Source organism: Mytilus galloprovincialis, chromosome 8, assembly GCF_965363235.1.
Source record: "Mytilus galloprovincialis chromosome 8, xbMytGall1.hap1.1, whole genome shotgun sequence".
Classification (NCBI taxonomy): domain Eukaryota; kingdom Metazoa; phylum Mollusca; class Bivalvia; order Mytilida; family Mytilidae; genus Mytilus; species Mytilus galloprovincialis.
The window spans coordinates 86562202-86586747 of record NC_134845.1 but is presented as its reverse complement, the minus strand read 5'-3'; the positions used below and the strand labels follow the sequence as shown (position 1 = coordinate 86586747).

Here is a 24546-nt window from a genome sequence, read left to right as displayed (position 1 = left end):
ATCTATGATATGTTTTAACTTTATTAATTCAAGATTTTTTAAATGAAATGACAGGATTACATAGAAATTTAATCAACAACTTATTTACATAAAAGTAAATAATTACATTACATTTATTTTCATGCCTGAAAATGCCTAGACCAAGGCAAGAATATGACAGTTGTTATCGTTTCGTCTGATGTGTTTGAGCTTTTGATTTTTTCATTTGATTACAGACTTTTTTTTAATTTTCCTCGGAGTTTATCAACGTAATATTAAATTCAAAAATGTAAAGAAAACACTTTGCAATAGTATAAATAAACAATTAACAACAAAGGAAATGTTTATATCCAATAAAAAGAGCGAAATAATATAGTGAGTAAATTTAATGCAAGAGTTTATACTAACAAAAATCTAGTTTGAACCAGTGTGATTACTGAGGTGTAAAAATATAAGTTTCACTGTTTTGCTGATTAAATAATTTAAATCTAAAATTAAACCAATTAATCAAGTGGGTGAAATAAAAGGAAGTCGATAGGTAAAATTTGTGTTGCCTGTTATAAATATGTTTTCAATATTACAAAACATAATATATCATAAATAATTAAATACACAAATAAAAATACATAAACAGAGTTTTTTCATAAAAATCCATAATTGAATATTTATAATGAGGTTCTTCTTAGAGCTATAATCTTTTCAACTTGTTTTATGAGATAAAATAACATAGGAGATGTAGATGTAAACAAGGGAGATAAACTAACAGAAAAGATGTAGATGTGAACAAGGGAGATAAACTGACAGAAAAGATGTAGATGTAAACAAGGGAGATAAACTAACAGAAAGATGTAGATGTGAACAAGGGAGATAAGTTAACAGAAAAGATGTAGATGTAAACAAGGGAGATAACTAGCAGAAAAGATGGAGATGTAAACAAGGGAGATAAACTAACAGAAAAGATGTAAATGTAAACAAGGGAGATAAACTAACAGAAAGATGTAGATGTAAACAAGGGAGATAAGTTAACAGAAAAGATGTAGATGTAAACAAGGGAGATAAACTAACAGAAAAGATGTAGATGTAAACAAGGAGTCAAACTAACTGAAAAGATGTAAACAAGGGAGATAAACTAACTGAAAAGATGTAGATGTAAACAAGGGAGATAAGTTAACAGAAAGATGTAGATGTAAACAAGGGAGATAAACTAACAGAAAAGATGTAGATGTAAACAAGGAGTCAAACTAACTGAAAAGATGTAAACAAGGGAGATAAGCTAACTGAAAAGATGTAAACAAGGGAGATAAACTAACTGAAAAGATTCAAACAAGGGAGATAAACTAACAGAAAAGATGTAAACAAGGGAGATAAACTAACTGAAAAGATGTAGATGTAAACAAGGGAGATAAGTTAACAGAAAAGATGTAGATGTAAACAAGGAGTCAAACTAACTGAAAAGATGTAAACAAGGGAGATAAACTAACAGAAAAGATGTAGATGTAAACAAGGGAGATAAGCTAACTGAAAAGATGTAGATGTAAACAAGGAGTCAAACTAACTGAAAAGATGTAAACAAGGGAGATAAACTAACAGAAAAGATGTAGATGTAAACAAGGGAGATAAGCTAACTGAAAAGATGTAGATGTAAACAAGGGAGATAAACTAACAGAAAAGATGTAGATCTCCCTTGTTTACATCTACATCTTTTCTGTTAGTTTATCTCCCTTGTTTACATCTACATCTTTTCTGTTAGTTTATCTCCCTTGTTTACATCAACATCTTTTCAGTTAGTTTATCTCCCTTGTTTACATCTTTTCAGTTAGTTTATCTCCCTTGTTCACATCTACATTTTTTCAGTTAGTTTATCTCCCTTGTTTACATCTTTTCAGTTAGTTTATCTCCCTTGTTTACATCTTTTCTGTTAGTTTATCTCCCTTGTTTACATCTACATCTTTTCTGTTAGTTTATCTCCCTTGTTTACATCTACATCTTTTCAGTTAGTTTATCTCCCTTGTTTACATCGTTTCAGTTCGTTTATCTCCCTTGTTTGAATCTTTTCAGTTAGTTTATCTCCCTTGTTTACATCTTTTCAGTTAGCTTATCTCCCTTGTTCACATCTACATTTTTTCAGTTAGTTTATCTCCCTTGTTTACATCTTTTCAGTTAGTTTATCTCCCTTGTTTACATCTTTTCTGTTAGTTTATCTCCCTTGTTTACATCTACATCTTTTCTGTTAGTTTATCTCCCTTGTTTACATCTACATCTTTTCAGTTAGTTTATCTCCCTTGTTTACATCGTTTCAGTTCGTTTATCTCCCTTGTTTGAATCTTTTCAGTTAGTTTATCTCCCTTGTTTACATCTTTTCAGTTAGTTTATCTCCCTTGTTTACATCTACATCTTTTCTGTTAGTTTATCTCCCTTGTAGATGTAAACAAGGGAGATAAACTAACAGAAAAGATGTAGATGTAAACAAGGGAGATAAACTAACAGAAAAGATGTAGATGTAAACAAGGGAGATAAACTGACAGAAAAGATGTAAACAAGGGAGATAAACTAACAGAAAAGATGTAGATGTAAACAAGGGAGATAAACTAACAGAAAAGATGTAAACAAGGGAGATAAACTAACTGAAAAGATGTTGATGAAAACAAGGGAGATAAACTAACAGAAAAGATGTAGATGTAAACAAGGGAGATAAACTAACAGAAAAGATGTAGATGTAAACAAGGGAGATAAACTAACATAAAAGATGTAGATGTAAACAAGGGAGATAAGCTAATTGAAAAGATGTAAACAAGGGAAATAAACTATCAGAAAAGATGTACCGGTAGATGTAGATGTAGATGTAAACAAGGTCGATAATTCGAAGATCTGAATAGCTACTGAAATTGATCTAGAGATAAGCTAACGGAAAAGATACAGATGCAGATATAAGCAAGGAAGATATGAATAGCTATTGAAATTTTTAACCTAATTAAAAGATAAGTAGAAAGGGAAGTTTAAAGTAGATACATGGTGATAGGGAAACAGAAAAGCTTAATGCAGTAAAAAAGTCAGACATCTTGAAATTTTGAAATGGCGTTTGCAAGTTCAATTCAAATTCCAGTTGGATGTCTACTATGTGAAGTTGGAAATAAGATAAACTGGAAATGTATTCAATGTGATCTTTTGATGTGTGACAGGTGTAAGGACGGGATTCATCAGAGGATTGCCAACGACCATAGAATTATAAACATTAAAAATATAGGGAAACAGGAAGAGTCCAATAAAACCACCGCATTCAAGGATGTGAATTGTGAAGATCATTGCAACCAGTCTTGTTGTCTTTACTGTGATACATGTAAAAAACTTATCTGTTTTAAGTGTATCACCAAAGATCATAAGGGACATGAATTCATCAAAGAAGATGACTATATTAAAGGCAAGGTAGAAATTATGCCTAAACAGCCGATTAAGTTTGAAATATCCAAAGAATATACAACCGATCTAAGACATATTCACTACATAGCAGTATGTTCTAATGGTTCTATGTGGATGGTGGATGGTTTAAAATCAAAGTTACAAAATGTCAAACTTAGGGAGAATAGAGCTGAAATCATAATAAGTCTAAACACTCAGATTTATGGAATGGCAAAAGGTCATTCAGATGACATTCTTGTTATAACACATGAGGGTCAACTCAAATTAATCAACACCATGACAGGTCAGATGACAGATTCTAGGTATGATGTAAAACCATTGTACCCAACCTGTATCCATGTGACCAGTGATCACAGAGTCATCATAGGAGCTAGGTCTCCAGGAGAACCATTCCCTGCCACAGGAAGACGTGTAGTGATTGCAATGGATCTGAAAGGACAACAGTTGAAGGTATATGAACATAAGAAACAATTATTTCCTTTGCAAAGATTTCTAACGAGTACCAGACATAACAAAAGTCTATTTAGCTTCCCAAAATACACAACCACCACTTGTAATGGTAATATCTGTGTGGTGGATTGGTTAGATTGGGATCACAGAAGTAGAGTGGTAGTCTTATCACCAAGAGGAGACATTCTAGGGATTTACACAGGTCACCCTGATGTCAACACTGATAGTAATCCATTGATAGCTCATGGAATTCTAACAACACCATCAGATAAGATTGTTCTTACTGATGTGGACAATCATTTATTACATATACTGACTAACCAAGGACAAATTATAACCTACTACAATCTCCGGTACATGGGAATCATACGTCCATCATGTTCCCTCGCACTGTCTTCATCAGGAACTATATTTATAGGATCTCTTATCGAGAAAAGAAGTCCAGAAACTACAAAGGCCAAACTTTACGAGTTGGAATATTCTGGATTCTAATGATTTCTTGTGTTCTGTCTACATAAGGAATTTATTCAATATACTAGTAGGATGTTTTAGTGAGAGTATGAGGTTAAATCGTCTTGATTTATTTCATTGAAGAATTTGATTTAGAAGTTTGAGTTTAGCAATTGACTATTTTGAAACAATAACTAGAATAATAGAACACTCTGTTGGAAAAGTAGTAGTCTTCTGTTTTATTAATCAGCTTTTTTTTTCAAATTTTACCAATGAAGACAATAGACAATGGCTACTGATTTTGAATACCTTTTTAATGTTTTTGTATTATCATTATGGAACATTAAATTCTATTTTCGTGGCTGAGTCTAGTTCATAATAAATTTACTCAAACATCCCCAAAGCATCAAAGACAAATAGGGGCCTCTGTGGCCAAGTGGTCTAAGTAGTTACTACTGTAATCACTAGCCAGTCAACACTGAGGTTGTGAGTTTGAACCCAGCTCTTGGGATGCACTGGACTCCAATCTTAATTGACTAGGATTGTAAGTTTTCCTATCGAAGGTCAATGGTTTTCTCCCGGCACCACAGCTTCCTTCACCAATTAAAACTGGTCATGAAATAACTTAAAAGCAGTGCTTAAAAGAGGCGTTAAAGCACCAAAAATCAATCAAAATCAAGTTTCAATTGAGACAGTGTGTTTTAACTTTTCAAAATTGGACAGACTAGTTATTAGTCAAGCTATATTATATAGTGTAGAATTATGATTGGTAATTCCTGTTGAAAAATGCCAATATTTAATTGAATAAATTTAATGTGCTTTTAACAGACTAATTTTTAGTGTTGTCAACGGTTAACCGGTTAACCAGTTAACCGGTCGAACGACCGAATACCGAATACCAAAATCGCTAACCGGTTAACCGGACTTTTTTCAATTTTGGTAGATTTGATATAAATTTGTATTGAAATCATTAAATAGTTATGTTTTATTGTCGTGGTAATTAATTAGACAGATCATTATCAATTGTTCAGTATATTGATTGCTATTGTTAATCCTAAAAACATTAAATTAATTAGAACTTGTCTCTCGGCTCGGGGCAGGATCTTAAAGAAACATAATTAGTATACATGTTTTTTTAACAGTAACTTTAAATCAGTAATGCGATTAAATGTTAAGATTTACTTCATTGGTTCGTTTTTGATCTAATTTTGTGTAGACCTACATCTAAATGTGCAACCTCCGTCGTGCAATGCTTAGACTTACTTTAAACGAAATGCTAAGTGAATGTACTCAATGTATACTCGATAGTAGTAACATGCTTAAAGAAACAAGCAAACAAAGCAAAGAAACAGGTCGTACGGTAACCTATAGTTATAAATTTCTGTGTCATTTTGGTCTCTGGTGGAGAATTGTCTCATTGACAATCATACCTCATCTTCTTTTTTATAATTAATCATTTCAAATTGAAACACTCCATATTATTTTCGGAGACAACAAGAGAAAAGGAAAGAGTAATAGGTTTCAGACATATTCAATTCTACGAGATCAAGAAGTTTTTTTTTATTTTTCAATCTGAAGTTGGTACAGACGCTATTGGTGATACAGTGTATTTGATTATTAAAAGACAAACTTCGCCAGGAATCCTCAAAGACAACCTTATAATGCCAAAGGACAATATTCAATTCTAAAAGCGTAAATTTATGATTTGGATGAAAGGTTGTCAAATTGACACTCATACCACATCTTATATCTATGTGTAGGGTACTATTGATAAGGCTTTCAAACCCCAATTTAAACTATACCGGTTAACCGGTTAATCGGTCGAACGATTATCCGAGTAACCAGTTAGGCAAAAGTGTACGATTGGACAACACTACTAATTTTATATTACCAACTTTTGAATCAGATTATATCAATTTTGAACAGTTTAACTTTACTACTTTGTGTTAGGACATCCTGGTTTTCTGTCAACTTTTAAAAGAGCAACCAAAAGGAAGTAAAATCAAACAGATAATGGGAGCAATTTTGGGAGAAATTTTATTGTTTTCCAATGATTTTGTTGTGTATTATTAGAAAACATCCAACAGTTAATTTTCCCCAAAATTGTACTGAGTGTAAGCATGATTTTACTTCTTTAAGTTGCTCCTACTTAACTGAGTACCAGGATGTCTTTTCACAGATAAGGTAACCTGTGGAAAAACTATAATTCTGTAGTCAACAGTCGGTAAAATGAAAATAGTCTATCATACTAAACCCCTAACGGGAAGGATTGTGCCTGATGTTCATATGATGAAATCATAATCTTTCAGTCAGTTTAATTGAAGTCTGGAGCTGGCATGTCAGTTAACTGCTAGTAGTCTGTTGTTATTTATGTATTATTGTCATTTTGTTTATTTTCTTTGGTTACATCTTCTGACATCAGACTCGGACTTCTCTTGAACTGAATTTTAATGTGCGTATTGTTATGCGTTTACTTTTCTACATTGGCTAGAGGTATAGGGGGAGGGTTGAGATCTCATAAACATGTTTAACCCCGCCGCATTTTTGCGCCTGTCTCAAGTTAGGAGCCTCTGGCCTTTGTTAGTCTTGTATTATTTTAATTTTAGTTTCTTGTGTACAATTTGGAAATTAGTATGGCGTTCATTATCACTGAACTAGTATATATTTGTTTAGGGGCCATTTGAAGGACGCCTCCGGGTGTGGGAATTTCTCGCTACATTGAAGACCTGTTGGTGACCTTCTGCTGTTGTTTTTTTCTGTGGTCGGGTTGTTGTCTCTTTGGCACATTCCCCATTTCCATTCTCAATTTTATCATGTCTATTGTTAGCTCTTTCTTCAAGTTTTACTAATAATAAAATACATGTGTGTAATGGTCAATGAGACATCATTTGAAACAAGAGGATAAAATCTCAATAAAGTAATAAATAAGAAAGAGAAATTCCTATATTTATCTTAACATATCTTTCCATGTTAAGTTTGAATAATTAAAGGAGATGTGGGGTATGTACTTCAAAGGGACAGCAATCCACCAACAATGATAATGAGAAAAATGAAAGTGATATTTAATTTTTAAGGTGGTACAAAACACTACAAGGAGATAATGCTGTAAAAATCAGCTGAACGTTTTTGTCGAGTCTGTGACTTTTGTCGCAGAAAGCTTGACATAGGTAAAGTAAAGCGGCGGTGTTAGCTTACTTCTTACAAGCTTTATATTTTAGAAGGTTGAAGACCTGGATACTTCATACTTTGTATATAGAAGCCTCATGTTAGGAAGTTTTTGTCAGTCACGTGTCCAATGTCCTTGACCTCATTTTCATGGTTCAGTGACTACTTGAAAAAAAAATTAAGATTTTTTTTTAATGTTGAATTCTCTCTTATTATAAGTAGTAGGATAACTATATTTTGTATGTGCGTACCTTGTAAGGTCTTCATGCCCGACAGACAGTTTTCAATTGACCTCGACCTCATTTCATGGATTAGTGAACAAGGTTAAGTTTTGGTGGTCAAGTCCATATCTCAGATACTATAAGCAATAGGTCTAGTATATTCAGTGTATGGAAGGACTGTAAGGTGTACATGTCCAACTGGGAGACGTCATCTGACCTTGACCTTATTTTCATGGTTCAGTGGTTATAGTTAACTTTTTTGTTTTGGTCTGTTTTTCTTATACTGTATGCAATAGGTCAACTATATTCATTGATATTTGGTGTATGGAATGATTGTAAGGTGTACATGTCTAACTGGCAGGTGTCATCTGACCTTGACCTCATTTTCATGGTTCAGTGGTTAAAGTTAAGTTTTTGAATTTTGGTCTTTTTTTTCTAATACTATATGCAATAGGTCAACTATATTTGGTGTATGTAAAAATTTTATGATCTATATGTCAGTCGCACAGGTTTTGTTTGACCTTGACCTCATTTTCATGGTTCATTGCTCAGTGTTAATTGTTTTTGTGTTTTTTTGGCTTATTATCTTGAAATCTATAATAGATATAGAGAAACTTTAAAGCAAAAATGATCAACAAGCCTCATTTGAATAAGTCAACACAGCAGAAAACATGTGTTGACTCCTTTAGAGTTATTGCCCTTTTATGATGTTTTATACAAGTTTTTGCTTGATCTAAAAAACTATAAAAGATAGATGAAACCTTAAAGAAGCAAAAAATATCAGCAAGACTTTAATAACATGGTCAATACAGCTCATCACCGCGATATAGCCTTGTTGTTCTAATGCGGCGTAAAGCAACCAACAATCAATCAATCAATACAGCTCATCAGTCAAATTCTTATTGGAGTTATTACTGTAAATTCAGAAATTATTGTGTGCATATATTATCTTAATTTTGTCATTTTAGACTAAAATGCAGTTTTAATTTTTGCAATATTGAGAAACGCTCCGTTTAAATCATATAAAAAAAATTATAATGCAAGTTTGAATTATAACTGTGTTGCATTTTTTCGCAATAATTTCTGAATTTACAGTACTTTTTAATGACGATTTTTCCGAATTTTTTTTATGTTTTCTGCAATACCTTAAAAACTATAAAAACTATAAAATTTTCACTAAACTAGTACACAATTTTGTTAGGGGGCCATCTTAAGCCAGCTTCCAGGTGTGGGATTTCTTGTTTGTGTTTCGGACCCATTGTTGGTTTTCGGTTGTTTTTTGCTATTTGGTTGGGTTGCTGTCTCTTTTCCCATTTTTCTAGGTGGTTTTTTTTTTTTTTCACTATACAAATAAGTTAACTTTATATGGGAGAAATTTCTTTTTGTTTATACGACTGCAAAAATTTTAATTTTATCACGTTGCCGTCGTCGTCCGAATACTTTTAGTTTTCGCACTCTAACTTTAGTAAAAGTGAATAGAAATCAATGAAATTTTAACACAAGGTTGACGACCACAAAAGGAAGGTTGGGATTGATTTTGGGAGTTTTGGTCCCAACATTTTAGGAATTAGGGGCCAAAAAGGGCCCAAATAAGCATTTTCTTGGTTTTCGCACTATAACTTTAGTTTAAGTGAATAGAAATCTATGAAATTTTGACACAAGGTTTATGACCACAAAAGGAAGGTTGGGATTGATTTTGGGAGTTTTGGTTTCAACAGTTTAGGAATTAAGGGCCAAAAAAGGGCCCAAATAAGCATTATTCTTGGTTTTCGCACAATAACTTTAGTATAAGTAAATAGAAATCAATGAAATTTTAACACAAGGTTTATGACCACAAAAGGAAGGTTGGGATTGATTTTTGGAGTTGAGGTCACAACAGTTAAGGAATTAGGGGCCAAAAAGGGACCCAAATAAGCATTTTTCTTGGGGTTCTTTGATATGCTGAATCTAAAAATGTACTTAGATTTTTGATTATTGGCCCAGTTTTCAAGTTGGTCCAAATCGGGGTCCAAAATTAAACTTTGTTTGATTTCATCAAAAATTGAATAATTGGGGTTCTTTGATATGCCAAATCTAACTGTGTATGTAGATTCTTAATTGTTGGTCCCGTTTTAAAATTGGTCTACATTAAAGTCCAAAGGGTCCAAAATTAAACTAAGTTTGATTATAACAAAAATTGAATTCTTGGGCCTCTTTGCTATGCTGAATCTAAACATGTACTTAGATTTTTGATAATGGGCCCAGTTTTCAAGTTGGTCCAAATCAGGATCCAAAATTATTATATTAAGTATTGTGCAATAGCAAGAAATTTTCAATTGCACAGTATTCAGCAATAGCAAGAAATCTTCAATTGCACAGTATTGTGCAATAGCAAATATTTTCAATTGCACAGTATTGCACAATAGCAAGAAATATCTAATTGCACAATATTGTGCAATAGCAAGAAATTCCAATTGGATTTCAATTGGAGTTATCTTTCTTTGTCCAGAATAGTAGTTGAATCAACTTAATCATTGTTTTATACAATATACAATGTATATTCACTTTTACTACCAACTGATAGATTAAAACAATCTTTACCATTCAGCACTTTTTTTACATTTTAATATTTTATGATGTATTTAAATGAGTAGTTATTGTTGCAAACTTCATTAGAAATTTGAATTGAGATCAGTTTTGAAATAAGGGAAAGGGGGATGTGAAAAACAAATTGGGGGGTCAATTTTTTTCATTTCAGATTTCATAAATAAAAAGAAAATTTCTTCAAACATTTTTTTGAGAGGATTAATATTCAACAGCATAGTGAATTGCTCAAAGGCAAAATTTTTTGTTTAAGTTCATTAGACCACATTCATTCTGTGTCAGAAACCTATGCTGTGTCAACTATTTAATCACAATCCAAATTTAGAGCTGAATCCAGCTTGAATGTTGTGTCCATACTTGCCCCAACCGTTCAGGGTTCAACCTCTGCGGTCGTATAATGCTGCGCCCTGCGAAGCAACTGGTTTTGAGAGGATTAATATTCAACAGCATAGTGAATTGCTCAAAGGCAAAAAAAAACTTTTAAGTTCATTAGACCACATTCATTCTGTGTCAGAAACCTATGCTGTGTCAACTATTTAATTTTAGATTTAAAAAGTTTGAAGAAGAAATCTTTAATTGATTTGTAAAATCTTGACATTTGTTTTGTGTAAAAAAAAACCATGTAATGTCAAAAATTTGATCACAATCCAAATTCAGAGCTGTATCACACTTGAATGTTTTGTCCATACTTGCCCCAACTGTTCAGGGTTCGACCTCTGCGGTCGTATAAAGCTGCGCCCTGCGGAGCACCTGGTTCTGTTTTACAAACAGAACAAAAATCCATGTGAACTCAAACATGTCACAAGTTTTTAATCTTATAAAACGGCATTATATTACATCATTAACAATAAAATATAGTGATATATAGTACCTTGTTGACCTTTTTCAAATTATGCCCTCATTCCCACTTAAAATAGGAAATACTCTTTTTTCAAGTTACATATTACCTGTTTTAACGATAAAGGAAAGAAAAGTTTTTGTGTAATAAAAATTTATAGCATCGTATGTTTGAAATAACCAAATACTAATAAATGATAATCCATTTACTGTTGAAAAAGATATTGATTTAATATACGTTATACATAATGTTGTGAGTTCTAAATAGCAGTACTTACACTTTATAAAAAAAGAAGATGTGGTATGATTGCAAATGAGACAACTCTCCACAAGAGACCAAAATGACACACAAATTAACAACTATAGGTCACCGTACGGCCTTCAACAACAAGCAAAGCCCATACAGCAAAATCAGCTATAAAAGGCCCCGAAATGACAATGTAAAACAATTCAAAGGAGAAAATTAATGGCCTTATTTATGTACCAAAAAAGAACGAAAAACAAAAAGGTAACATTTAGTTTTTGCAAACATGCAATTATTTTTGTTCTAACATGTCTTAATAGCAGTTATTGCAACTATGCAATTATTTAGTTTCCAATTATAGGAGGTAAGCTGAAAAAATAATATAATTAACTTTCTAATGAACAAAAATCTATAATGGCTTTTGTTTAGTTACATTCACAGAATCAAAACTTTAGAATTTAATAAACTGCGGAGGAAGATCACAGGAGGAGAGAACTCTCATTATATTTTCTAATGTATCCCCATAGAATTGAAAAACCAATTAAACAACATGTGACATTGTTTTATTGATTGTAAACATTCAAACCATGAATTATAAATCATGTTTAGAAAGTTAATAGGTTGACACTTAATACTTCAAGTCATCATCATCATTTCAGCTAATAAAATATTTATAGATTTCAAGTGGAATTTCCGTCAATAGATTGTGATAGATTAGCTTGTTTCGGTGTTTCCTTAGTGTATACATGGTATATGATATAATATTTCTCATTATTGTTGATCTGTTGAATGAATTTTATGTTATGTCACAAAGTTGAAAAATGTGATAAAAATATTAAATATTTAATAAAAATTTTAGGGGGAGGAGAGGGTGCAAAAAGGGCCTTATCGTACCTTGTCCTTTGAATTGAAAAATATGGAAAATCCAGATTCTGACAAGAGTCCCTGGTTGGTTAAAACTATATTTCAGTAATTGGTTTAAATATTCCTTCAGTGAAAGTTTTGACTCCAAATTAATAAAAGTCATCTTTATTATGTTTTGCCTGCATCATTTTCATACTGCCAGCTGTGTTCTCTTTTGTTGTTAATGTCCAGCATATCAATCTGATACTATCCTTGCTAGCCAATGGTTATGATCAAGTCCCTTCTTCTCAAGAGGATACACTTGACTACAATATTAATTGATTGTATTTTTTCCTATCCAAGGTGGATGGTTTTCTCTGGTACTCTGGCTTCCTCCACCAATAAAAACATGTGTACTAAGTTTCAAGTTGATTGGACTTCAACTTTATCAAAAACTACCTCGACCAAAAACTTTAACCTGAGGCAGGACAGACGGACAAACGGACGAACAGACCAGAAAACATAATGCCCATAAATGGGCATAATAAATGGGGCATAAAAAATGCAAGCAAAAATAGATCTTCAGTTTACAATGTTTCTTGTATTTGCAGGAGCTGATGTTATAACCTTACTAGAGAGTGATGCCTCCAAACCTTTCCTGGGAAACAATGATCTTGGTATGTGGTTTGGTGAGAAGTTAGGAATGTATGTGGACTTTGGACCTGCAACAAAGGATCATACATGGGGGTAAGTTTGACTTTTTTGTCTTTCTTTCTTTACATGACCTTTCTGTCAAAAGGAGATTTCAAAAAACTATTTTTCAAAACAACTTTTTAGAATTATTCATTCGAAGGGACAACAAATGGATAAGGAAGGATATTTAAGTGAAAGAATTTATAGCCTTACAAGATCAGTTATCTGATGAACTCTATTAGATGTATTCATTTTACTAGTTTTTGGAGACACTAAATCATTCAGTACAATAGAATTCCATTTAATGTTCTATGTGTTCTTAATAAAGGATTATTTTTTCAAGAATATAATACTTTTCTTAATCACATATAATTTTAAATTTCAGAAACCTACTTCTGTCTAAATACCCAATAGTGAAATCAACTCACCATCTTTTGCCTTCACCACATGGTAAGTATATAATTCTTGCAAATGTTTGCTATCTATGAATTTAAACTTCCGCTCTTCTGACCTTACATTAAAAACTAGAACAAGGTAAAAATTTCAATTTCAAAACATAATAGAAAAAATCTGGTAGAACTAACCAGCATGAGAAACCTCTACACATCTGTTCCTTGTAATGATACTGTAGCAAATTATGGAGTTAACTCCCCTTAATTGTTAATTTCTAGTGCATTTCTTGAAATCCAAGACAGGAAAATAAGGGATTTTATATTTGTGCACCATCAAACATCTAAGACTTCACCACTGTCTGATTCTCAAGCAGATTTTCACTTACAGTTATCTGAACATGAGCTGCTCCAGCAAATGTCTTTTCTTTAGTAAACCAAAACTCCTGTCCTCTAAAAGTATAGCCAATAGTTTATTTTATCATTTTTAATCAGCTTTTGATTTCAAATTAAATTTCAGGAGAATTGGCACCAGCTATAACAGCTACAGTAAACATCAGTGGTAATCTGGTGGACTTTGTTGTCACACATATGGGTAACCATAGAGACAGATTAGACAGAAAACTTCAGGCCAAGTTCCTGGCAAAGGAACTTACAGTATGGTATGATATACAGTAATCTTCATCAGAATATCCCTTTTATCATGTTTAATAGACTAATGAATAAAATAGGGACGAAAGATACCAAAGGGACATTCAAACTCATAAATCTAAAACAAACTGACAAAGCCATGGCTAAAAATGAAAAAGACAAACAAACAATATATGTATAAGTACCCGGCCACGTCCACTTGTATTTTTGTCCATCTGATGAGTTAAGCCTTTTTCGACTGATTTTTATAGTTCGTTCTTATGTTGTACTGTTATACCAAAGTCCCAGGTTAGGGGGAGGGTTGGGATCCTGCTAACATGTTTAACCCCGCCACATTATTTATGTATGTGCCTGTCCCAAGTCTATCAATCAAACAAACCTTAATATTTACATAATTATTTCAGTGAGAACCCTGTAATATTCCTGGGATATGTGACGTCCGCTCCACACAGTCCTGAATACAATGATTTAATATTTACATAATTATTTCAGTGAGAACCCTGTAATTTTCCTTGGGTACGTGACGTTCGCTCCACACAGCCCTGAATACAATGATTTAATATTTACATAATTATTTCAGTGAGAACCCTGTAATTTTCCTTGGGTATGTGACGTCAGCTCCACACAGTCCTGAAAACAATGATTTAATATTTACATAATAATTTCAGTGAGAACCCTGAAATTTTCCTTGGGTACGTGACGTCCGCTCCACACAGCCCTGAATACAATGATTTAATATTTACATAATAATTTCAGTGAGAACCCTGTAATTTTCCTTGGGTATGTGACGTCAGCTCCACACAGCCATGAATACAATGATTTAATATTTACATAATTATTTCAGTGAGAACCCTGTAATTTTCCTTGGGTATGTGACGTCAGCTGCACACAGCCCTGAATACAATGATTTAATATTTACATAATAATTTCAGTGAGAACCCTGTAATTTTCCTTGGGTATGTGACGTCAGCTCCACACAGTCCTGAATACAATGATTTAATCAAGGCTGGTAATGTCAAGGACATAGATGAAACAGATTATGATAGATGGTGTGAATATATAATGTATAGGGGTTTAAAAAGGTTGGTTTACATTTTAAGCAATGCCTTAACCATTCTTAAAATCGGGAATTATGAATATCTTTAGGATCATTGTCACAATTTTAAGAATCCACATATATTTTCTCTTTTTAGCAAAACACATCTTGGGTTTGTAAACTATTAAATGGTAGTATTTTGGCTATCATCAGTGCTAAACTCCATACAACAAACTCTACTTCCCTCTACTAATTTTATTTGAGATACAATCATACAACTATCTACTTAGCACACAGCATTTAAGAGTATAACAGGAAAATGTCGGACACAGCATTGGAATACTGCAGTGTTGAGTAGCATGACTTCTTTTCTGTAAGGCAAAAAAAAATATATATGTGTTTTCCATTTCACTTCCTACCCTATATTTTAAGCTTAGAAAAAGGCTACCTTAAAGTTTTTATGATAATTTTTCAATAAGCACTGTTAAAAGTCAGAATTTCTCTTTCATAGACTCAATGTAAAGAAAAATGTAAAATAAAAAAAATACCTACTGCCCTTCCAAATTTTTTCAAGGTTGTAATACATGTAACAGGAAATATATTATTTTATTTTGCCTTGTATCCTTGTTAGCTAGATGGTGCACAAAATACACCTCATAATAGTTTTTAAAGTGAATATTTTAAAATATGGCACTGAAAATTTATATGACATTTGCCACTGGACAATAAGTTATCAATTTTTAGTAAATCTATTTTTAGACTTGGGTATGCTAGAATTACACATGCAGGATTAAGTGATACAGAAATACAGATGGCCAAATTTGAAATTCCTGAAGATCCCAAAAATTATAAAGACAATACAAGAGTTATAACTGATTCTTCAAGAGTGAATAAAGAAGTTCATTTTAATCATAAGTAAGTAATTTGTAAGTTACAGTCCCGACAGAATTAAAATGCATGTATGTAGTATAAACTTGATAAATAAAGAAAAATAAAAGATCTGTTACTATAAAATGTAAGATAAATTACAGCTCACTCATGATTTTAAAAAATCTCTTTATTTTACTATTTATCATTTTCTTGGATAATAAGATAAAAGAGAGGAAAAAAAAGTCCATTGGTTAACAAAATCATAAAATGACAAATTTTCTTGACACATTTTTCTTGTTAAATATTTATTCAGGTTTTGATCATATCTAATATAAACAGGCTATTATTTGAACTTGGAATTATTTTTAATTATGGAATTTGCATAATTTCTTGTATTTAAAATTTTTAATAAATTCAATGTTTATTTGGTATTATGATCTTTTGAACGGTTAATAACTCTTTTCATACAATGTATTTTGGTTAGATAGTGTTGTGCGCGGCACAGTACATTCTATTGAAAATATACTATTTTTTTTGTAATAGAAAGTGTTGTGCGCAGCACAGAACATTTTAGTACAGAATAAACATGGAATTTATTAAAAATTTCAATAACAAGAAATCAAGCAAATTCCATAATTAAAAATAATTCCAAGTTCAAATAATAGCCTGTTTATATGTAAATGTTGATTGTTTCAATATAGATTCTACCACCAAATCTTGTGTAAAACGATATTTATCCACTCGAGACAGTTAAATATTTAAAATTCAGTGGCGGATCCAGAACTTTTCCTAAGGGGGGGCCCGCTGACTGACCTAAGGGGGGGCCCTCTCCAGTCATGCTTCAGTGATTCCCTATATAATCAACCAAATTTTTCCCACGAAAGGGGGGGCCTATGAAATTTAACTGTCGAGAGTGGATAAATATTGATTTCATGAATTTTGATGGTAGAATTTGTTTCTCTAATGATTTTGAAACAATACGCAGGCAAACTTATTGCTTCTTGGCGACTGATCTGCAAAAAGATGTGTTCTTTCTATGTGACATCATCAGGCGTGGTTGCCTTTTTTCATGCCGTTATAATATGCCGTTGATTAAATTTTTTTATACAATGGGTGCAGAAAGGAAAGGGATGAATTGACAAAGAATTAGAGAAAGAATATATACACTTTATAGTTTATACTACCTTCTTTGTTTTTAATCTCAGACCTACTAGATGATCTCTTCATACATATTCAGTTCTTAGGCCTATAATTTTTCACCTTTGATTATTTTCTCGTTTTGCTATACAGTATTTGAATAATCAAAAAAAGAGTTCAAAATGAGGGTAACATCTCCATCGGTATGTTAGATATGTTCCTATATTCTGTATTTTCTATTTCAGATTTGGAAAGTTCAAATCAGGACATAGAAATTTGAAAACACATGGATTTCATATGGATACACCAAAATATTTCTTGCCATAATTCTTCTTTTATGTGTCTGCTCTATACTCTAGCTGCAATCTAGCCCTCCTTATGATGAAGTGGCATTAAACTGCCATCAATCAATCTTGATACTAGTCTTGTAGATATTTAACATTTAAGTCCTGACTCCTTCATTTTACATGTAACATAGGAAAGGAGATACCAATTGTTCTAGGAGTAAGCATTTATTTAAAACCTCTATACCAAAGAAATGCATAAATCCATTATTTTCATTTTTTTTGCAGAGAATGAATTATTTATTTACATTAACATTCCACTAAACCATTTTGTTATTTTGGGGTTGGATTTAATTTTTGATACTAAACCATGTTGTTGGGTTTTTTTTATGTAAATTTTTTTTGTCACTAACAAAACAAAAAAATCTTTGTTTAAAAGTACTTTTTTTTTCTAAAAAGTACTTTACATATCTGTAGTCATTCACAAGAAATGTCCTGCAGTTTGTCTGGTATAAGGTTATCTGTTACTCTTTAAGTCTTTTTTCTCTTCTAAACCAAATCAAAATAACTTCAATCACCACATGGATATTGTGACAATATTATTTTGATACTAGATAAATAGCTGGAAACCCATTCTGTTCCATTTAATAAATACATGATACATATATCAGCAATTTTCATTGCCAAGAATTAACATTTTTATGCCCCACCTACGATAGTAGAGGGGCATTATGTTTTCTGGTCTGTGCGTCCGTTCGTCCGTCTGTTCGTTCGTTCATTCGTTCGTCCGTCTGTCCCGCTTCAGGTTAAAGTTTTTGGTCAAGGTAGTTTTTGATGAAGTTGAAGTCCAATCAACTTGAAACTTAGTATACATGTGCCCTATGATATGATCTTTCTAATTTAAATGCCAAATTAGAGTTTTGACCCCAATTTTACGGTTCACTGAACATAGAAAATGATAGTGCAAATTTCAGGTTAAAGTTTTTGGCTTCAGGTTAAAGTTTTTGGTCAAGGTAGTTTTTGATGAAGTTGAAGTCCAATCAACTTGAAACTTAGTATACATGTGCCCTATGATATGATCTTTCTAATTTAAATGCCAAATTAGAGTTTTGACCCCAATTTTACGGTTCACTGAACATAGAAAATGATAGTGCAAATTTCAGGTTAAAGTTTTTGGCTTCAGGTTAAAGTTTTTGGTCAAGGTAGTTTTTGATGAAGTTGAAGTCCAATCAACTTGAAACTTAGTATACATGTGCCCTATGATATGATCTTTCTAATTTAAATGCCAAATTAGAGTTTTGACCCCAATTTTACGGTTCACTGAACATAGAAAATGATAGTGCAAATTTCAGGTTAAAGTTTTTGGCTTCAGGTTAAAGTTTTTGGTCAAGGTAGTTTTTGATGAAGTTGAAGTCCAATCAACTTGAAACTTAGTATACATGTGCCCTATGATATGATCTTTCTAATTTTAATGCCAAATTAGATTTTTACCCTATTTCACGGTCCATGGAACATGGAAAATGATTGAGTGGGGCATCCGTGTACTTTGGACACATTCTTGTTTCAGACTAAGTGAATCTGCAATTCAATGCCTTGAATTTACTAGCAGGTACTTTGTATTAATGTTTATACAATAAACTAGTTACACTATAATAAGTACTGTAAATTCAGAAATTATTGCGATGTTTTTAGTATTGCGAAAAAATGTGACGGTTATGATTCAAATAATTTTAACTCGCAATTTAAATAATTTTTTACACTAAACAGAATCTTTCTCAATATCGCAAAAATTAAAATAACATTTTTGTCTTAAATGACAAAATTTGCAATAATAAATGCATGCAATAATTAAATTTGAATTTACAGTAATCGTATGAATCTCGGGTCCAATTTTCATAAATAATATTTTTTAAAAGATTTTACTTGTATCATATAGTAACACTAGATCTTGCCACAAAATGTTTTACTGTTGTTTGTCATTCATGCTTTTATTTATCTACAGACCATTATGTATTCTGGTCCATTTGTTTTCCAAACATTTTTCTGCTAAGAATTGACACTTAATTATCTCTAGAAATAAGGTTTGGTTTTGAAAATAAAAATCAGTAAAATCAATAAACTTATTTTGAAAATTGAGGTTACAAATAATAGTACATGAGGAATCTTATAAGATACAACTTAATATGAAAAAATATAATCAAACATTGTAGGTGTATATTATTAAAGTCTAATTGGAAAATAAGGTTTAACTATAGATTTTTAGTTCCAGTATATAATTAAGAGATCTTCATGCAAGACTGTGAAAGTACAATTTTTAGTCAGCAATGTATAAGTTCCATACTGTTAAGTCCTCTATAACTAGATTACATATATAAGCAAAATAAATTTTGGTCGTCTAGAATGATATTGGATTTTTATGCCCCATTTATGGGCATTATGTTTTCTGGTCTGTGCGTCCGTTCGTCCGTTCGTTCGTCCGTTCGTTCGTCCGTCTGTCCCGCTTCAGGTTAAAGTTTTTGGTCAAGGTTGTTTTTGATGAAGTTGAAGTCCAATCAACTTGAAACTTAGTATACATGTGCCCTATGATATGATCTTTCTAATTTAAATGCCAAATTAGAGTTTTGACCCCAATTTTACGGTTCACTGATAGAAAATGATAGTGCAAATTTCAGGTTAAAGTTTTTGGCTTCAGGTTAAAGTTTTTGGTCAAGGTAGTTTTTGATGAAGTTGAAGTCCAATCAACTTGAAACTTAGTATACATGTGCCCTATGATATGATCTTTCTAATTTAAATGCCAAATTAGAGTTTTGACCCCAATTTTACGGTTCACTGAACATAGAAAATGATAGTGCAAATTTCAGGTTAAAGTTTTTGGCTTCAGGTTAAAGTTTTTGGTCAAGGTAGTTTTTGATGAAGTTGAAGTCCAATCAACTTGAAACTTAGTATACATGTGCCCTATGATATGATCTTTCTAATTTAAATGCCAAATTAGAGTTTTGACCCCAATTTTACGGTTCACTGAACATAGAAAATGATAGTGCAAATTTCAGGTTAAAGTTTTTGGTCAAGGTAGTTTTTGATGAAGTTGAAGTCCAATCAACTTGAAACTTAGTATACATGTGCCCTATGATATGATCTTTCTAATTTAAATGCCAAATTAGAGTTTTGTCCCCAATTTTACGGTTCACTGAACATAGAAAATGATAGTGCAAATTTCAGGTTAAAGTTTTTGGCTTCAGGTTAAAGTTTTTGGTCAAGGTAGTTTTTGATGAAGTTGAAGTCCAATCAACTTGAAACTTAGTATACATGTGCCCTATGATATGATCTTTCTAATTTAAATGCCAAATTAGAGTTTTGACCCCAATTTTACGGTTCACTGAACATAGAAAATGACAGTGCAAATTTCAGGTTAAAGTTTTTGGTCAAGGTAGTTTTTGATAAAGTAGAAGTCCAATCAACTTGAAACTTAGTATACATGTTCCCTTTGATAAGATCATTCTAATTTTAATGCCAAATTAGAGAATTTATTCCAATTTCACAGTCCTTTAAACATAGAAAATGATAGTGTGAGTGGGGCATCCGTGTACTGTGGACACATTCTTGTTTTTCATCTAAAATGTATCTGACATTGTGTTTTTTGTTGTAGATAATTCCACTAGTTGATAATTTAGTTACAAGAATTTATTATTGTTTTGCCTGAATCTCATTATTAACCCTCATAAAGTTTATATAGATAAAAAGTCTATGTAACTCGTTTTTGCGTAACTTATCTCACAAAAAGTGGTAAATGAAATGAGTTAATAGTTGATCATTGTACAGTGATGTGGTGCAACAGTTAAATACATGTATTTAAAATCTCCAGGATTGATATCCAGCATTTTAAAATCGTTATTAATATAATGATGAAGTGTTTATATAAATACACTAAGTCTAGTGGTATAACCAAAAAGGATGATGCCAAAGATAGTAAAATTTATCATTTACAGCAGATTGCATTGAGTGTGTAGTTAAAGATAATATCTTTGGTTAGCTTGCTTGTAAACTGAACTGTGAAGTTATTATTAGGTTATGTATACTACCCTCCTTTCAGAGTAGTCTAGTCCTACAGCAGATAGATTGGTTGTCAGTCCGACTAGTCTTCTCCTAAAGGAGGGTAGTTTACAAAACCTATAACTTTTCAGCTAGCAAGCCAGCTAACCAAAAATATTACCTTTACCTACACACTCAATGTATTCTGCTTTAATGTAATTTTTATTTCTTACCAAAATATATTACCTAGGGACTGCTAGACTGAATAAACCAAGCTCTAGCAATATTCAGGTCGGTCAATGCAGGTGGTATTTAGCTTGAACATTACTAAAAGACTTTTAAAAGAAGGTCAAAATCTCAGAAATAGTTTGGGTTTTTTTTAATATAAATGCACCCTTATGTCATAAACTTCTACAAAATGTATAAATTGGTACAATCTGAATTTTTGCAATTTATTTCTTTTCATAATACATTTGTAACTAGGTTTAACAAACGTGACTAAAGATTTTTTTTTTGAAAATTTTCTCCTTGAATCTTTTTATAAGGGAGTTATTCATGAAAAATAAATATGCTCTCAATGTCTTTGAAAAAGTCAAGTTTACAGAGAGAAAGTGCTTACAGCAGAATGCATTGAGTTTGTAGGTAAAGGTAGAATTTTTGGTTAGCATGCTTGTTCGCTGAACTGAAAAGTCATTATTAGGTTAGGTATACTACTACCCTCCTTTCAGAGGAGTCTAGTCCTACAGACAGATAGATTGGTTATCTGTAGAACTAGTCTACACTTAAATGAGGGTAGTTTACAAAACCTATAATGTTTCAGCTAGCATACAAGCTAACCAAAGATATTACTTTTACCTACACACTACACAATATGGATTTGCCAGTATTCCTACAGGTATGTGTTTCTCTCCTGCTGGGAAAATCAGGCTTTCTCCCCTTTAAAATAATCTGCTTTTATTAGAAAGCCAAGTGTTCTGAAAGTGGTGTTATATATCAACAAATTATCAATCAATAAATATGCATGACATATTTGCCACTAGAAGTTAAACTATCAACAATCAATCAACAAATATTGTGTTATTTGTAATTATTTTATTTTTTCTAATCATTTAGAGGATTTTTGTTTTTGTCCTTAGTATCACAGTTAGGAGCTCTGCGGTCGTATAAAGCTGCGCACCCAGAGCATCTGGTTGTTTTTGTCCTTAGTATCACAGTTAGGAGCTCTGCGGTCGTACAAAGCTGCACCCTGCAGAGCATCTGGTTGTTTTTGTCCTTAGTATCACATTTAGGAGTCTTCAATCTTGAAAAATACAAAAAAAAGTATAATTGGATACTTACAATTGATTGATTTATGTTTGCTTAACATTTAGTTGTATTTTTTACAATTAATTTGAAGTAAAAATAAAATAAATTTCTTCAAACCATTATGGTGAATAGATGGAGTTTTATTTTTGTGTCCAGCTTGTTTAGGGAATATGAAAATAGAGAGCTTTTGCTTATATTTTCAGAATATCATTTTGTTTATTGTTTTTAAAATAGTTCTGTATCTATTATTTATATTTCTTTTAATGTGTTATATACATGTTTACATTATAAATTAACATTTTCTATGAATTTTCTTAATAAATTTAATAACCAGGTCTTGTTTTATATATTATTTTAAAAGGTCCCCGCCGAATAGCGGTCACCCTATACACCTTACCGCTATTTGTCCGCCATTACTGGAAATCACACAGGTTCCCGTTAAATTTTGACGTCATAAAGCAAAATATCTGACGCCAGAATGGAAATGTGATTGTTGTGTGCGTCAAAAGTTCAAGCGGCCGGGTCAGCCGGGATTAGCGATAAGGTGTATAGTGATCAGTCTGTCCATATGTCTGTCAGTAACAAATTGTATCCGCTCTATATCTAGAGAAACATTAAGATTTCATACTTAATACTTGACATGTATATTAACCAACACCAGAGGGTATGTCATAATGTTTGTACAACTTTCTAGGTCAAAGGTCAAGATAAAAAAAAATTGGTTTCAGTTGACAACCACATGTCCTATGGTAAAATTGTGTCCACTCTATATCTTAAGAACCGTTATGATTTCAAAGTTTGTACTTAACATGTATATTAACCAACCCCAGAGGGTGTGTTATGAGATCTTATGATGTTTGTACAAAATCATAGGTCAAAGGTCAAGGTCAAAAACTTTGGTTTAAGTTGACAACTCTATGTCCTATGGTAAAGATCGTGTCCACTCTATATCTTGAGAACCGTTATGATTTAAAAGTTTATAATTAACATGTATATTAACCAACACCAGAGGGTGTGCCATAATGTTTGTACAACGTCCTAGGTCAAAGGTCAAGGTCAAAAACTCGGGTTTCAGTTGAAGTTGTCCTATGGTAAAGATACATTTTTTTACAACACATTATTCACAGCTAAGCTTTCAGAAATGGCTCCAATCTCAATGATGTCAAGTTTGTTTCTGTTTACAGTATGATTATACCTGTGTAAAGATCGTTTTGCTATTCACTTTGTGTCTTCACAAAATGTTAATGGTCCATAGGGCAGGAGTTTTAAGTACTTTAGTAATGTTAAATTGTCAAAAAAATGTAGATATGTCCTATCAATTACTATACTTTGGTTTGGAAAATTCTTTCAGACGATCGAGTTTCATGTAATGTGATTTCTTAAAATTGTGTTATAAAAAATGAAAACGAAAATATAGTCGATTCAGTTCAAATTAGCCACCAGTTTTTGACAACTTAACATAGTTACAGCCGATTCCATTGAGTGTGTAGGCAAAGGTAATATCTTTGGTTAGCTTGCTTGCTAGCTGAACTTGGCCGTGAAGTCATTATTAGGTCATGTTTACTCTCCTCCTTTTGAAGTAGACTAGTCCAACAGACAAAAAGATTGGTTACCTGTCGGACTAGTCTACTCTTAACGTAGGGTAGTTTACCTAACCTAACAATGACTTCACGGTTCAGCTAATAAGCAAGCTAACCAAATATATTACATTTGGCTACACACTCAATGCAATCGGCTGTAATTGTACCAAAACTCCACTCATGTTGGTGATACTTGACAATATTGATGTAGAAACTTTTATGTAAGCAACCATTGCTAATATTTGAATGTACAAGTCTCTGGTGCTATACTTAGATAATGCTTTACCTTTATATAAAAAAGAAGATATGGTATTATTGCCAATGAGACAACTATCCACAAAAGACCAAAATGACACAGACATTAACAACTATAGGTCACCGTA

General features: G+C 32.1%; 1 protein-coding gene across 1 annotated transcript in view; it reads left to right on the top strand.

Annotated features, from left to right (window-relative positions):
- Window positions 1-17557, top strand: part of LOC143042732 (PGAP2-interacting protein-like) — a 36242-nt gene extending 18685 nt beyond the window's left edge. Inside the window, exons 10-15 of the mRNA XM_076215175.1 lie at window positions 12801-12936; window positions 13268-13332; window positions 13792-13933; window positions 14855-15004; window positions 15718-15873; window positions 17211-17557. Of these exons, the coding sequence (XP_076071290.1) occupies window positions 12801-12936; window positions 13268-13332; window positions 13792-13933; window positions 14855-15004; window positions 15718-15873; window positions 17211-17292 (731 nt within the window). The 3' untranslated portion in view covers window positions 17293-17557. The remainder of the gene's footprint in view (window positions 1-12800; window positions 12937-13267; window positions 13333-13791; window positions 13934-14854; window positions 15005-15717; window positions 15874-17210) is intronic.
- Window positions 17558-24546: the final 6989 nt, after the last annotated feature.